Genomic DNA, 14447 nt, shown 5'->3' with positions numbered 1-14447 from the left:
ATCGTTTACATTTCTTTAATACTATGCAATTTGGTAACAAAATGTTTGATCACACAAATGTATCATTTGTTGTTTTGCAGCAGCTTGTGATGACACCTGTCCTTCAATAACAGGGCTGAGTGTTAGAAATGGAATGTCCTATTCAATCTGAGCTGTTAATTCTTGCATAGTGTCCCTTTGTATAACAAACCTTTAAAAAAATGACATTGCAGTAAAAACATTTAACAACACAGTGTAAACGGAATACATAGAGAGATTCACAGTCTATGTTTACTTAGTCATTTGTTAGCATTTATCATCACAATTTGTAACATTTGTCATCAGAGTTCATCAGGTCAAAGACTTGAGTCAAAACTTTATCATATGACATCACCATGGCTGCCAGCCAAGGAACAATTCAACATTAACTAATAACTGAAATGACAGAAACACAACATAGATGGGCAATGAACACATTTATATGTATCATAATTCTGTTTTGAGCAATTTCAGTTCCTATTTAAATTCCTGAAAGATCCATAAACAACCATAGCAAAATTTGAGATTAATGACTGCTATTAATTATTATATTCATTCATGTTCTAATCCCCCCACATACCTATAAAAAAATCCCACTCACTGTCAGCTTGAACAAACTTTTCTAATTAATTTCCAATGGAGATGTTTTTTTTGCATCGGAAAAGCGAGTAACTCTGACATCGAAAATACCAAAATCCATCTGGATTCTTTCACACAGAGCAAAACACTTACAGGGAACTTGAACCAGAGTTCATGCAAACACTCATGAATATCTGCAATTCCTCAATCACATGCACACAGCTTACTGCAGGGCTGCGGAGGCCACGCCCCCTACCGAGACCACGCTCCCTACATGCACTGTGCATTTCTCCATCACATGGAGGGAGAGGGGCTCTTTTTTCAATAAAATAATTAAAACTTGATAAAGTCCTACTTAGAAATAAATCTGTTGAAATGTCATGTTTTTAATTGTATTATTTGCATGGATGTCTGCTTACGACAAAACAAAATGTTTATATCTATGTTTGGATATGATACAATTCATTTGAATTACCCCCAATTTCCAGTTAATTCCCATAAATTGCCATAATTCCCATGGATTGTTTCCAATTTGGAATATTTCAAAAACTTCCTATGTGAAGTTTCTGGAAATTTACCAGAAATGTTCCACCCCTTTGCAACCCTACTCAACATTATATTTAATAATTGTTTATAGTTTGAACATAAATACTGTGGAGAGCATGTAGCTAACATTTATGATTTTAAACATGAAGCTGCCCCAGATTTCCAAAAGGCAACTTGTGAGGCTGGATGTTTTCTTCCGAGGACTAACATTTCCTTGAAATGATAGAGACATTTCTGTTAAATAAAGAAGAAACAGGTATGTTTAAGAGGAAAACAGTAAACTGTGTTTGTTAGGTGTTGTTAAATGTCTAAAAAAATATTGGAATTCTGCATCTTATTTTACATCCTTTACATCCTGAGGCATAATGAACACAAGACTCAAGTGCTGCTCACAGATAATCAAGTGTCAATCTGAGATCAAGGACTTTAATCCTTACTATCATGTGGCTGCGATGATGGTTCAGAACTGAAAAAGCTGTAAGGCCAGCCGTTAGCGCCCCCATGTGGGAAGATATATAAATAGTATCCCAAAATATTGTAATATGAGGAGGCACCAGTGGCGTGACATGTGGATAAAGTATAAGGTAGCTGTGGTGTAAATAAATCAAGTACAAGATTAAGCTGTGCAGGTGTCTGACGGCACTGTGACCTGGATCAGACGTGGGCTGGACCTTTCAACCATGGTTATCAGTGCTATTTCACTAGGTGAGAGTATGACCTTTAGCCGTGTTTTCTGCTGGCATTTACCCCCCAGAGAGACTAAGTGGCTGCTGTTAAAGGGACAGTTTGAACCGTTTGAAGAGGACTTGTATGAGGTATTATCCATAGTCATGTATTACCTTCAGTAGATGGCTGTTGGCACACCACAAGTTTGGAAAAGCAGGTAGGAGGACATGCACAGAAGCTAAACAATGTACTGCTGTGGACGGGGCAGCAACAAAACATACTTTAGCCTGTAAAAAAATAAAGAAGAATTGATTTATAGTAGGGTTGTCAAAAGTATTGATACTCAAAAAAGTATCGATACTAAAATGTTGTATCCGGATACAATACTCATTTTCAAAAGTATCGAGTATCTGAAGCTTGTTATCATAGTTGCAGTTTCTTTTTGCACAACTGTTTTTTATTATAAATACTTAACCTGTGGTTCTGTTAATTTTTACATGTTGCATTTTTCTTATTAATAAAAATATTTCCGTTAAATTTTGGGGTCTTTGTTTTTATCCTGGTGGTATCGAGTATCGAATATTTTCCTGAGTATCGGTATCGAAATTTTAGTATTGTGACAACCCTAATTTATAGAATATTTCCACTTTCAGACGGCCCTTTCTGGGACAGGGAGTGAAGCTGTTACATGTGCTCATCAAAGCCACCAGACTATGTGAGTTGCTGGTTTACTGCTGCCTCTACTGATTAGTTTGTTTGTGTCATTGTGGTCATCATGACCTTGGCGACTGCGAACTAACCCACTTAATCAAACGGATCGAGGCCAACTACCCCAATGTTCTGTGAGGGAAAAAAAAACATTGTTTATGCCAACAGAGTCTGGTGGCTTTCAAAATAGTGTCAATAACCGCTTCAGTTCAGGGTCGTCTGACGCACGATAAATTATTGAAAATATCCCGAATATACTGGCACTTCAACAACACAAGCAAAGATCTAGCTTAGCTTCCGTCAGCCTGACAGCCTGCTTCTCCAAACTGGGGTGCTGACAAAAATACATTTAAACTATCCCTTTAAATGTTACACAGCAAAGCATCATTGCCAAATCATTTATGTATCATATAAAATTTACCCTTAACTAGACACTAACTAACTGAGCTAATAGCTGTTACATCTTAAACTGTGATTTTGTTTAAAAAGGACCATCTCCTTTCGAAACCCAAAACCCTGGACCTCCCTCCGGTTTCAAGGCTTGTTGTACCAATTCATGGATCGTCGCATAGCTCTCTCCCAGCTCTGCAGAATGGGGATGTATTCCTGATTTGGGATATCGCCCTTTGGTGCTCCTTTGGGCAGGAATATCTTGTCGGTGCTCTGCAGCTTCTTCAGCTCTTCCTTGGTCTTCCAGAAGCCTGCAGGGCCAGTGGAGGACAGAGGGAGACAACGTTAACACTAGAGGTGTGAATCACCAAAGGCCCCACCATACGATTTTATCCCGATCCTGACTCCTTGAGTCACGATATAGTGAGTATTGCGATACAATACATTGCTATTTAACTGCATTTTGTGTACACAAAATTTAACGAAATCAAGAATTGTTTTCAACTTTAAGCTTCACTGCTCTGAATTTTTTTGAATGAAAACATAAAAAAAGCTGAATTTTATGGAAAAAATTATATTTTTCCACACTGGCTAGCTGCTCCATGTCTTAGTGGAAAGCATGTTGACAGCAATTAAAAATGACACAGTATAGGATAACAAAGATTCTATAATACGGTATCTCCCGACTGTGAATAATGTAATGTGAGGTGTTTGCTCTCATTTAGCTCTCAAAGAGCATGAGATTGATGCATTTTACTTTACAAGGAGATGTTTCTTTACCTGCTTGACAGTTTCAAGACTCCAATCTTCCTCAGAAGTGTCATTACTAGTCCTTAAATTAGTTTCAATATGAACATGGACTTAAAATCATTGTTTTATTTTATGGCCAAATGGCCTTGCCCCTAACATGACGAAATTCCAGGCCTGCTATGTTGTATCGATTATTTTCCCCCACCTCTAATTAGCACAAACCATTTAAACACAAGATGTCCTATGAATGCAGAACATGGCACTGTGAGGGATATAAATGAGTCTTTGCCCTCAAACACACAGCTAATCAACAGCTGTAAGCGGTGGTGCACTATTGGCTACTGATCCACTGAGAATGAATGTTTCTCAAACACATGATTCACATTATTATTGTTAATATTATAAATATTCAGTCATCAGCACCACCTGCTTCTGTCTTCTGGTTATAAAACAACAAGAACACATTCATCTTCTGTGTTTGATTTGATTAAGCACTGACTAATGTATAACAATCTAATTACATAACGTGAAAAATTAAATGCAAAACAGGTTACATAACTAAGAGCAGCATTTCAGTTGCCACTGCTTGGAATAAAAATAGGACTTTTGATCAGAACTTTTCAAATGCAACTCAATGTCATGACCATGAATTGTGATATTTTTAGGGGAAAACAAAGAACCATTTTGAAAGTAAAGAGTAACATTGAAGCGTCTTTGTCTAACTGTTTGACAGAGCTGCTTCTCTTCTTCTTTTTGCCTCTCTGAAAGACACAGCTGGCTGCTGTAACCTAAAAGCAAATGTTTCCAAATTGTAAAGCATAAAGTATATGTTGTGTGTGAGTGTGGGTCTGTGCGTACCCGATCCGAGTCCAGCGACAAAAGCCGCCCCTAAACAAGACATTTCATAGTGTTGGGGTCTGCCTAACTTTCTGCCAATCAGGTCTGCAGTCAGCTGCATGATGAAATCGTTGGAGGAAACGCCGCCGTCCACCCTGAGACAGAAAGAACGATAGCGCACTCAATTACATGGGAACTCACTTTACTGTAACAGTATCAGAAAAATATACACCCCTAATGCATTGGCAATAAAAGCTGAACTGCATTAGTGGAGGCACAGGAGTCCACTCTGTTACGCCCTGTTTGCTGGCTATAATCCAAATCCTACAATCAGATATTGCACTGTAAGCTGGGGTATCAAAAGGTTGTGGGACTAGCTCCTAGAGCCAAATGCCGACGTGGAGGCTTTTTCACCTGTGCAGCAAGCTCACGTTACTACAATCAGATGCTTTTGGAAGCCCATTTATGCAAATGGGATGAAAAGAAGATCCTGTATGACATTATAATGACAACCTTTCTCAAAATCATGACATAATATTGCAAATAATGAGCTTGTATCTTTTGACAACGTCAAATTATCGTATTATTTTGAGTTTTTAATCATTTCTTAAGATAAGAAAACGGCCGTTCACACCAAAGACGATTGCTATAATAATTTATTCACAACTATATAATTCATACCGGCTGAAATCAGACTGTTTAACAGCAGCACCACAAAATACAGCACTGTTTTCTCCACCAGGTCACTTTACTGCTTTATTTGCACCATCTCCCTTTATATGGGACCTCATTAGGCCTATAATAGTCCTTCTGTATCTTTTCTATAATATATATGTCATATATCACTTATACTGTACTGTGTATATAGCTGCATATATTTAAATATATTTATTCATTGATGTTCATACCACTACATGCAACAACTCATTTAACCTATTTAACATGCTAAAAAGTACTTTCAGGAAAACAAACAAAAAAAATATAAATATTAATATTTACCAACTGGGGGATAAATAAAGTCATATCTTATCTATAAAGATAAATATAACTATGTAGTTTTAAAACCTGGCTGGCAACACCCTAACAATGAACGCAACAGTGGCGAATGATATTAAACAAATCACTTTGACAGCGATTTGAGGATAGAAACACTGACAGCCATTCAAAATCAATCTGAATTTACAGTGTGTTACATTGAAGGTCTACATAATAATAAAGTGTTCTTACTCTCTCCTCGGCGCTGTGGTGCTGAAAGACACACAGACACAGCAACTCCTACTCCAACTTCAATTTTTTTGTTAATCTTATCATTCGCATTCTTAAGAATAAATGATAAATAAAGTCTAAAACAAGTACCTTGTAGCTGCCATATCTTTCATGTAAGCTAATTGGTGGTATAAAGGAGAAACAATAATGCAGAAGATGAAGGACGTGTGGGGCTCCACCACAGCTGGAGCACGCAGCGTGTGCTTTGTGCCGCTGTTTACAGATAATTATTGTTCATCAGTGTGGATCGTTATAGTCATCATTATAGCTGTGATTCTTGGTGTGGATGGGCCTTGAGAAATTATTTTGAAGAGTCTCATTTTATACACTATTTAATTAACAAAAAAAAGATTACTTTCAGATACAAATTCATTAATAAGAGAGAGCTTCTTAATATAATGACTTGAAGGATCATCCCCCCCCCCCATCACGCTGACATGGGCTACCACAGTCAGTGGTGGAAAAAGCATTCAGATCCTTTAGTTAAGTAAAAGTACCAATACCACACTGTGAAATGACTTTAAAGTAAAAGTCCTGCATTCAAAACTTACTGAAGTAAAGTTACAGAAGGTATCAGCACTACAATGTACTTAAAGTATCAGAAGTAAAAGTACTCATAACACAGAATGGCCCCACTCAGATTGTTTTACAGGTACATCTCAAAAAATTAGAATTTCATGAAAAAGTTCAATACTTTTTGTCAATCATTTCAGAAAGTGCACATAGAGTGAAATATTTCAAGGCTGTTTTTATTGTAATTTTGATGATTCTGTCTTAGAGATAATGAAAACACAAAGCTCAGTGTCTCAGAAAATTAGAACATTGTGAAAAAGTTCAATATGCGAGTCCTGGGTCAGTGATAATTTGGGGCCATGTCCTCTGCTGCTGTTGGTCCACTGTGTTTTCTGAAGTCCACAGTCAACACAGCAGCCATCTAGCAGGACATTTTAGAGCTCTTCATGCTTCCACAAGCTCTTTGGAGATGCGGATTTCATTTTCCAGCAGGACTTGGCACCTGCCCACACTGGCAAATGTACCAAAAGCTGGTTCAGTGACCATGGTGTTACTGGGCTGGACTGGCAAACCTACTCCGCTGACCTGAACCCCATAGGAGCCTATGGGCTGTTGTCAAGAGGAAGGTGCTTTTATAGCAACAAAGGCTGCTATAAAAGCAAGTATTAATGCAGTAATTCCTGCAAAAGGAGGCCAACCAAGTATTGAGTGTATAGAAATGAACATACTTTCAGAAGCCCTCTGAGACACTGAATTATGGGTTTTCATTATCTGTAAGCCATAATCATCAGAATTACAAGAAATACAGGCTTGAAATATTTCACTCTATGTGTAATGAATCTATATAATATACGAGTTTCACTTTCTGAAATAATTGACAAAAAATATTGAACTTTTTCACGATATTCAAATTTTTTGAAATGTACAGTTTAGTTGACATAGTGGAAGAGAAAAAACTGCACCTGATCTTGGTGATGGGAATGTTTGTTTCTCTCAGCATAATCTCATACAGCTGCTTGTTTCTGCAAAAAATAAGTACAAGGAGATGATATCAGTCATGACTGAGACAAGAAACTGAAAAGTCACTTTAAAATGACTCACCTGAAGGCGACAGACTCCATAATGGCACGGACAAGATGAGCTTTAGTCGTGGAAGGTTTGAGGCCCATGAAGGAGGCACAAGCTTTAGGGTCATTCAGAGGAGCCTTTGAATGCATAAAGTATAAACACAAATGTTTCAGAAACCTCGTAAAAAAAGAAGAAAGTTTAAAACATGACTGAAATTATTGTTATGTATTATTTATTGTAAGTGAAACAGTCACAGAGTGGCTAGCAAGAGTGCAGCTCTATGGCACTATGCACTGTTATGGTTTTATAGGTCTCGATTACACATCCATTAAAAAAACATCACATCAACATGCAGGACACACACTTACAAAGGCCAGTTCACAATGGAGGGCAGAGGGAAAAAAGAGACACATTACCATGTTACATAGAGACAAAATGTAAATAATAATAATAAATATAAAAAGTAAATCCATGCTTGTATTAGTGAAACACTATGGTCCTAATTTATCAAACGAGCGTAAAACAGAAAGTGAGCATAAAGTGGCCGTACGGTCATTTCTACGCAAGGCTCGGCATTTATCAATTTGGACGTGAGCGGAGGGTACGATCAGATCTCACATCTGCTCTCAGTTCGTGTACGCAAATATGAGTCAGCGTGAAGTCAAGAGTCGGAGAATTGTTATTAGACTGTTGTATTGATGCTTGGAGCTGATAAAACTCTGCTGTGTTTTTTTTTAATGGTGACAAATCAAAGCATGTTTAGGCTATATAATTTATCACTAAAACATCATTAAAAATAAATAAACCCTGCAACCATAAAATGATTTAAAGAGGCTACTAGCCGAGGCTATTAAATGTTGTTGTCTTTTGTTATCAGATAAACATCTAATGCAACACAGTCATGCAGCTCGGAAAACAGGGGTCCGTAAGTTTCTCCTTCACCACCCGTTCTGCCCAAATAGAAACATTTCCAATAAGCGCTGCCTCTGACTGGGACAGAATTCTTAATTAATGTAAAGAAGTGAATATAAGTTTTAATGTTAACTTTCTAATAATATCTCTCCATTATAATAATAATATTTGCATATTATATAGGCTATAGGCTATATATATCACAGATGTATAAATGACATATTCCAACCTCACTGGGACCAAACCAGTTGGTTCAGTCTCACCTGTTGGATGAGATATTCCTTTTCTTTTGGAATTTAAACTTACTTTCAAACATTGCTTACCTCATGCAACCAAAAAGCTGTGAAAACTTTAAGTCTGTGCTCCAAATTTAAAATATTCACTGAAGTGTTTGAGTATATAACTATAAATACTTTTATATGCTGCGTATTTCTGTACCTGCTTGTAATGTTTAATCCTCTCTTCTGTGTTGTTATTTGTAACGGTGCGTTTTGCTAATAAAGGTGACTTAAAAAAAGAAAAGGGAAAACTCTTGGGGTGAGGCCTCTGAACGAGTAGGTTCGCTGGTTTCTACGTTCGTTTGATAAATGCGGGCCTATATGTTCTATAGTGATCACACAAACTGTTTTGGGTGGATATGGTTTTGTACACAACTAACTTTTCTTTGACACAGACGCACTGACATGCACATCGTAAACATCTACCTGCAGGCCGCTGAAGGAAGGAACGAAACACACTCCGTCAGAGTTACTGACGCTGTAAGCCATGTCGCTGGTCTCCTTAACGTCTGAGAATAGCTCTGCAAAAACACACACGTCTCAATCTGTTAATCGTTAATATATTCAGTGTAAACAACATTATCTCTAAAAAATAAAAACTTCCCGCCTTTTAAGATGAGGTCCAATCAGTATTGATGTAAAATGTGGTCAATTGAAGCAATATGTTTCTCAGAGTGTGCTTTATATACTGACCATGAAGTAATGACTTAAGCTTTATATGAATTTAAAACTGCTCTGCCTGAAATGAGCCCTGGTGACCGAGAACTTTAAGCCCTAGGGCAGAAGATGACGGATGATGAGTCAGTATTCTGGACACCTAATGCTGTTTCAAGCTATTCAGTTGAGTTCCCTCTGAGCAAAGTGCTTAGCAAATTGAAGTTGGGCTTTTATTGTGAAAGGTAAATATTTAAGGAGAGAAGCTGTAAGGCAATTAACAAAGTGGAAAATAATCAATAAGTTGTTGGCGTCTTGGTGCACGCTGGTTCAGACTATGGACACTCTGCCAGCGCAACTTCTACCCCTTGGATAGACTTTGTTTTGGCTGGGCAAAAATAAATACAACGAGCTCACAGACATGGGAGTGGATCTTTCCTTTACCTCACAGATCACAGATTACCTGACAGGAAGGCCACAGTCTGTCAGGTTGGGGAACTGTGTTTCTGGAACATTAATGAGCAACACAGGGGCTCCACAAGGGACTGGTCTGGCTCCATTCCTGTTCACACTGTACACAGCAGACTTCAGATACAACTCTGAGTCCTGCCACATCCAGAAGTACTTGGAGGACACTGCTATTGTGGCGTGTATCAGGAATGGACAGGAATCTGAATATAGGGATCTGATAAAAGCCTTCAGTGACTGGAGTCACAAGAACTATCTCCTACTGAACACCTCAAAGACGAAGGAAATGATCATAGATTTCCACAGGTTCAAGCCCCCTTCAGCGAATGAATACCTGTGGGGCGGACATGGAGGTGGTGCCAAGTTATAAGTATCTAGGTGTATACCTGGATCATAAGTTGGACTGGTCCCTAAACACAGACACTCTCTACAAAAAGGGGAAGAGCCCCCTCTTTTTCTTAAGGAAGCTCAGATCTCTGGACATGTGTAGTAAGATGCTGCAGATGTTTTATCAGTCTGTGGTGGTAGTGTGTTGTTTTATGCTGCAGTCTGCTGGGGAGGCAGCATCACACACAGAGATGAAGGCGGTTGGACAGACTGGTCTAAAGAGCTGGTTCTGTGGTTGGAGCCAGGTTGGACACACTGGAGGAGGTGGTGGAGAGATGACCTGTCAAGATGTTCCAGGCCATCCTGAAATACTCGGATCATCCGCTACACAAAACCTTTATGGACCAAAAAAACCCAGCAGTGGACGGCTCCTCTCTCTCTCCGTTGCAGGACGGAGAGATTTAAAAGATCCTTTGCTCCTACAGCCATCAGGCTGTCTCATTCTTCAATAATTTACAGAACAGCTAACAGCTAACTGAATTTCACCTCGGGGAAAAAGGAATTTTGATTTTTATTTGATTTGATTTGTCAATGATTATGGAATGAATCCTGGTACATTTAGGCACAGCCAGCACAGCTTTACAAGCAGAGACCTTACCTTTTCTGGTCAATATAGCGAATACTGAGGAATTTGTGCTTTAGTGGATTACATTTACCATCAACACTGATTGGAAATCAACATAAAAAGGTGGTGAATTTTACCTTTAAACATTGATAACTTCAAATTGTTCCTTATATAGCCCTATAAAAGCCCCAATTTCTTGTGAAAATAATCATCAGAGTTATTGCATCCTCATCATCACTCACCCAGCGCCTGTGCCCATTTGATGGCTGTGCCTGTGTCCGCTGAATTGCCCTCCGCCAGGTACACCACGTCTGAGCCGATCTTCCAACCCACCAGAGGATACAGACCTACAGAGAGGAAGGGCTTGTAACATGTCTGATTGGATAAATGTGGATAAAAGAATCTTAATATGTGTAATTTTTGATTTACCTGATAGGGACGTATGTGGTTTGTTCCCGGTGTTGATGTCCATGAAGGTGCCCGTTCCCATGGTGACCTTGACATCGCCAACACCAAAGCAGCACTCTCCAAACATGGCTGCCTGCTGGTCCGCCATCTATGGCAGTGGGAAAGATGAAGCCATTTGTATGTTGTGGAAACAAAACCTAAACAGGTTTACTCTCACCTGAGCAACACTGGAAATGTCTCGAAGACCTACAGTGTGCAATAAGGGACAATCCAAGAAGAAGACTCTGTGCCAACCCACCAGCAAGATTGAACATAAATAACAAGAGAGTGTAAAAACGAAAATAACTGTTGGATCGTCACATTTCTTTTTTGTTGTTGCTCGAAAACAAGTTTGCTACTTCCCGCCCAATAAATTGTCAACGAAATTCAACTTGTTTTTTTCTTTTATTTTTGATGATTTGGGACCTTATAACTGTGTAATACTGCACAAAAGACACTTTTGAGTTCTCTGTACTTCTAGCCATGACTGTGCTGTTTTATGTAAGGTGCAGGACTTATTCTGCCCTACAAAGCCTGACTACAGTAACTAAGCAAGTTTTTTAAGTGGCCAGCCAAATGGGTTTTAGGTAAGTAAGTGATAAGACACTTATTTCTACATGAATTGATGATGAAATTTATATGCTAAAAAATCATGACGATTTATTTGACCTTTGAACCCCAAAATGTAGTTACTGCACTCTCAAAACAGAGTGCGGTAACTACAATGTTACTGTCTTCTTTCAGCTTTTATATTTTATTTTCAGTGAATAAACGTTTTAAAACTGATTTTTAAAACTGAAGCATGACATTTGTGTTTAAAATATATATATATTTTTAAATTGATCTTATGTAATATTCTAATTTTCTGAGACACTGAGTTTTGTGTTTTCATTATCAGTAAGCCAGAATCATCAAAATTACAAGAAATACAGGCTTGAAATATTTCACTCTATGTGTAATGAATCTATATAATATACGAGTTTCACTTTCTGAAATAATTGACAAAAAACATTGAACTTTTTCCCAATATTCTAATTTTTTGACATGTACCTGTAGATTGAAGTGAAAATGAGGTCCACAATGAATAAAACATGAGGGGACCTAACTTGGCGTTTAGGAGTCAAAGTTTATAAAAAGGTTTAAGTTTCAATACCTTATAATTCAAATCAGGGAATCTCTCTACCAGGAATTCCACGTATCTATTACGTTATCCTCCTGATATGTTCCTAGCTGATGATTGACAACATTAATTAGCTCAATTGAGTTTTTACAACATAATAGTGGTGACATGGACAAGCTGCCATAAATGGAATCGAAAGGTTGCGATCAATGTGTGGCACCACAGATGTTGACAACTCACCACTGACAGGATGGGGATGGAGACTCCGAAGATGGACGGGTCAGTGGATCCAAAGTAATGGCTGGGAGAAACCAGAGGCAAAGCATCATCTCACACTCTTCAACCATAATCATAACACAATAATAATACTTATATTCAGTGTTTTTAGTAAATGCATTCCTTTGTTTTTTTGGTTGCATTTTTCAAGTTAGTGGGATTACAGGACAGCAGACAGTAGGAGAAACATTTAGAGGGTACTACTACTAACTACAACCACTTTTAAAGTACACATATTCTCTGCTCAGAGAAGCAGGATAAAAACTGATAAAAAAAAATTGGATGAAAAGTAAATTAATGACAGCGTCTGGCAGACAACCACAACGCTGGTACATGTGCAAAGGGCATATGATGGAATTTTTAAAAAGTTACATATTCTTGTGCTTGTGAGATCTTAATCAGGGTCTCTGCAGGTTTCAACAAGTCAAATTTAAGACGTTTTAAGACTTTTTTAAGACCATAATAAATACAATTTAAGACCCATTTCCAAAAAACAAACGTCTATAATAGTTATTGTGAAGGTATGGCCTGCAGCAACACATACAATAACTACTATTTACAGAACTAGAAGCATCTTTAAGATACAAAACATAAAGACTAAGATTACAGCTGAAATCAGGGTCTCTGCAGCTTTCAACAAGTCAAATTTGAGACTTTTAAAGACTTTTTTAAGACCACAATGAAGATTTACAATTTAAGACCCATTTCACATCCATACTGGCAAAAAAGTACCAAAGACATGAAGGAAAAACGGAGGACGGGAATTACTTGCAAAGTACATTAATTTATTCACAGCTCAAATTGTTACCGGGCTGCACAGGTACTTAGTTCTGTTTTGTAGTTATGTTATAGCGTCCTCAAAAATCGAAACAATTCAAAGTGAGACAGTTTATGCGTTTGTTTTTAAATAAAAGCAAGAAAAACAAAAACTTTCAAAATCGTATTTAAGACATTTTAAGAAAATTTTAGACATATTCAAATTATTGGATTTTAGAATTTTTAAAACCCTGTGGATACTCTGATAATACAAAAGTATGTATTTATATAATTCATTTATATATATGTGCAATATTCTCTGTAAAACGGCCCATATCCAACTGCTGACTCTGTCTACAGTGTATATAATGTTCCTAATGTTTTTATTTTATTTTTGTTTTAATTGTTAATACTTTTTATATTTCTACTTGTTTGTATTGTACATTTTTTAACACTTTATTAAATTTGTACTTGTTTATTTACTAATACCTCTCTTTTATTTCTAGTTTATACTGCTGTTAACTATTTATTGTTTTTTTCTATCCACTTTGCTGCTGTTGACTCTTGAAATTTCCCTGCTGTGGGAATAATAAAGGAAATCTTAATTTAGGAGCTCTTGTCACAAGACGCATGTAGAGTTATGAGCAGTTCAAATGAGGGGGATTTCGCATTAGAGGCCTTAAAAGGTCAAAGTTTAAAGTGTTTCAGAGAAATAGCAGAAAAAGACCTGAAAACAACAACAGTATTTTGTGGTTCACTCTGAGCCATTTTGGTTGTTGCCCATCTATTGATCCAGGCTTGTGTATGAAATTGCTTTTCAGTGTGTACACAGAATAAACAGCAAGCAGACTGTGAGGCAATATTCACTGAATTTGATCAAAAGAGTAATTAAAGGATTAGAATTGCCGACTCCACCTTTAAAATACTTTACTGACAGGACAAGTGTCAATTTGCAGGAAAAGATTGACTCACCCTGTGTTTTCCACTTTGGGTAAAATAGAGAGAGGCAGAGATAAGAGCTTGCCGATTAACCCACTCCAGCACATCTGTGAAAGAAGAAGAATATTACAGTGATATTAAAAAAAACTAAGAAAACAAACCTCACGAAATTAACTGTAAATAAACATGGAATACACCAGACCTGATAGGAGTCGAACAATCCCGTTGAACTGGCATTAGAGTAGTCTGTGACATGGACCTGACCTGAAACAGATTTGGTGACAAGAATGAATCAGGAATATCC

General features: G+C 37.5%; 1 protein-coding gene across 2 annotated transcripts in view; it reads right to left on the bottom strand.

The window, feature by feature from the left end:
- Positions 1-14447, bottom strand: part of gk5 (glycerol kinase 5) — a 17305-nt gene continuing 2858 nt past the window's right edge. For both annotated transcript variants that reach the window (XM_059344018.1, XM_059344019.1), the window contains 10 exons: positions 14346-14407; positions 14177-14250; positions 12413-12473; positions 11035-11161; positions 10848-10952; positions 8958-9052; positions 7375-7478; positions 7236-7295; positions 4516-4649; positions 1-3218 (listed from right to left, as the gene is read on the bottom strand). In XM_059344018.1, coding sequence (XP_059200001.1) covers positions 3052-3218; positions 4516-4649; positions 7236-7295; positions 7375-7478; positions 8958-9052; positions 10848-10952; positions 11035-11161; positions 12413-12473; positions 14177-14250; positions 14346-14407 — 989 coding nt within the window. In that variant the 3' untranslated portion in view covers positions 1-3051. The remainder of the gene's footprint in view (positions 3219-4515; positions 4650-7235; positions 7296-7374; positions 7479-8957; positions 9053-10847; positions 10953-11034; positions 11162-12412; positions 12474-14176; positions 14251-14345; positions 14408-14447) is intronic.

The sequence above is a fragment of the Centropristis striata genome, chromosome 11, assembly GCF_030273125.1.
Source record: "Centropristis striata isolate RG_2023a ecotype Rhode Island chromosome 11, C.striata_1.0, whole genome shotgun sequence".
Taxonomy (NCBI): Eukaryota; Metazoa; Chordata; class Actinopteri; order Perciformes; family Serranidae; genus Centropristis; species Centropristis striata.
Note: the sequence above shows the minus strand (reverse complement) of the source record. Positions and strands in the feature narration are given on the sequence as shown.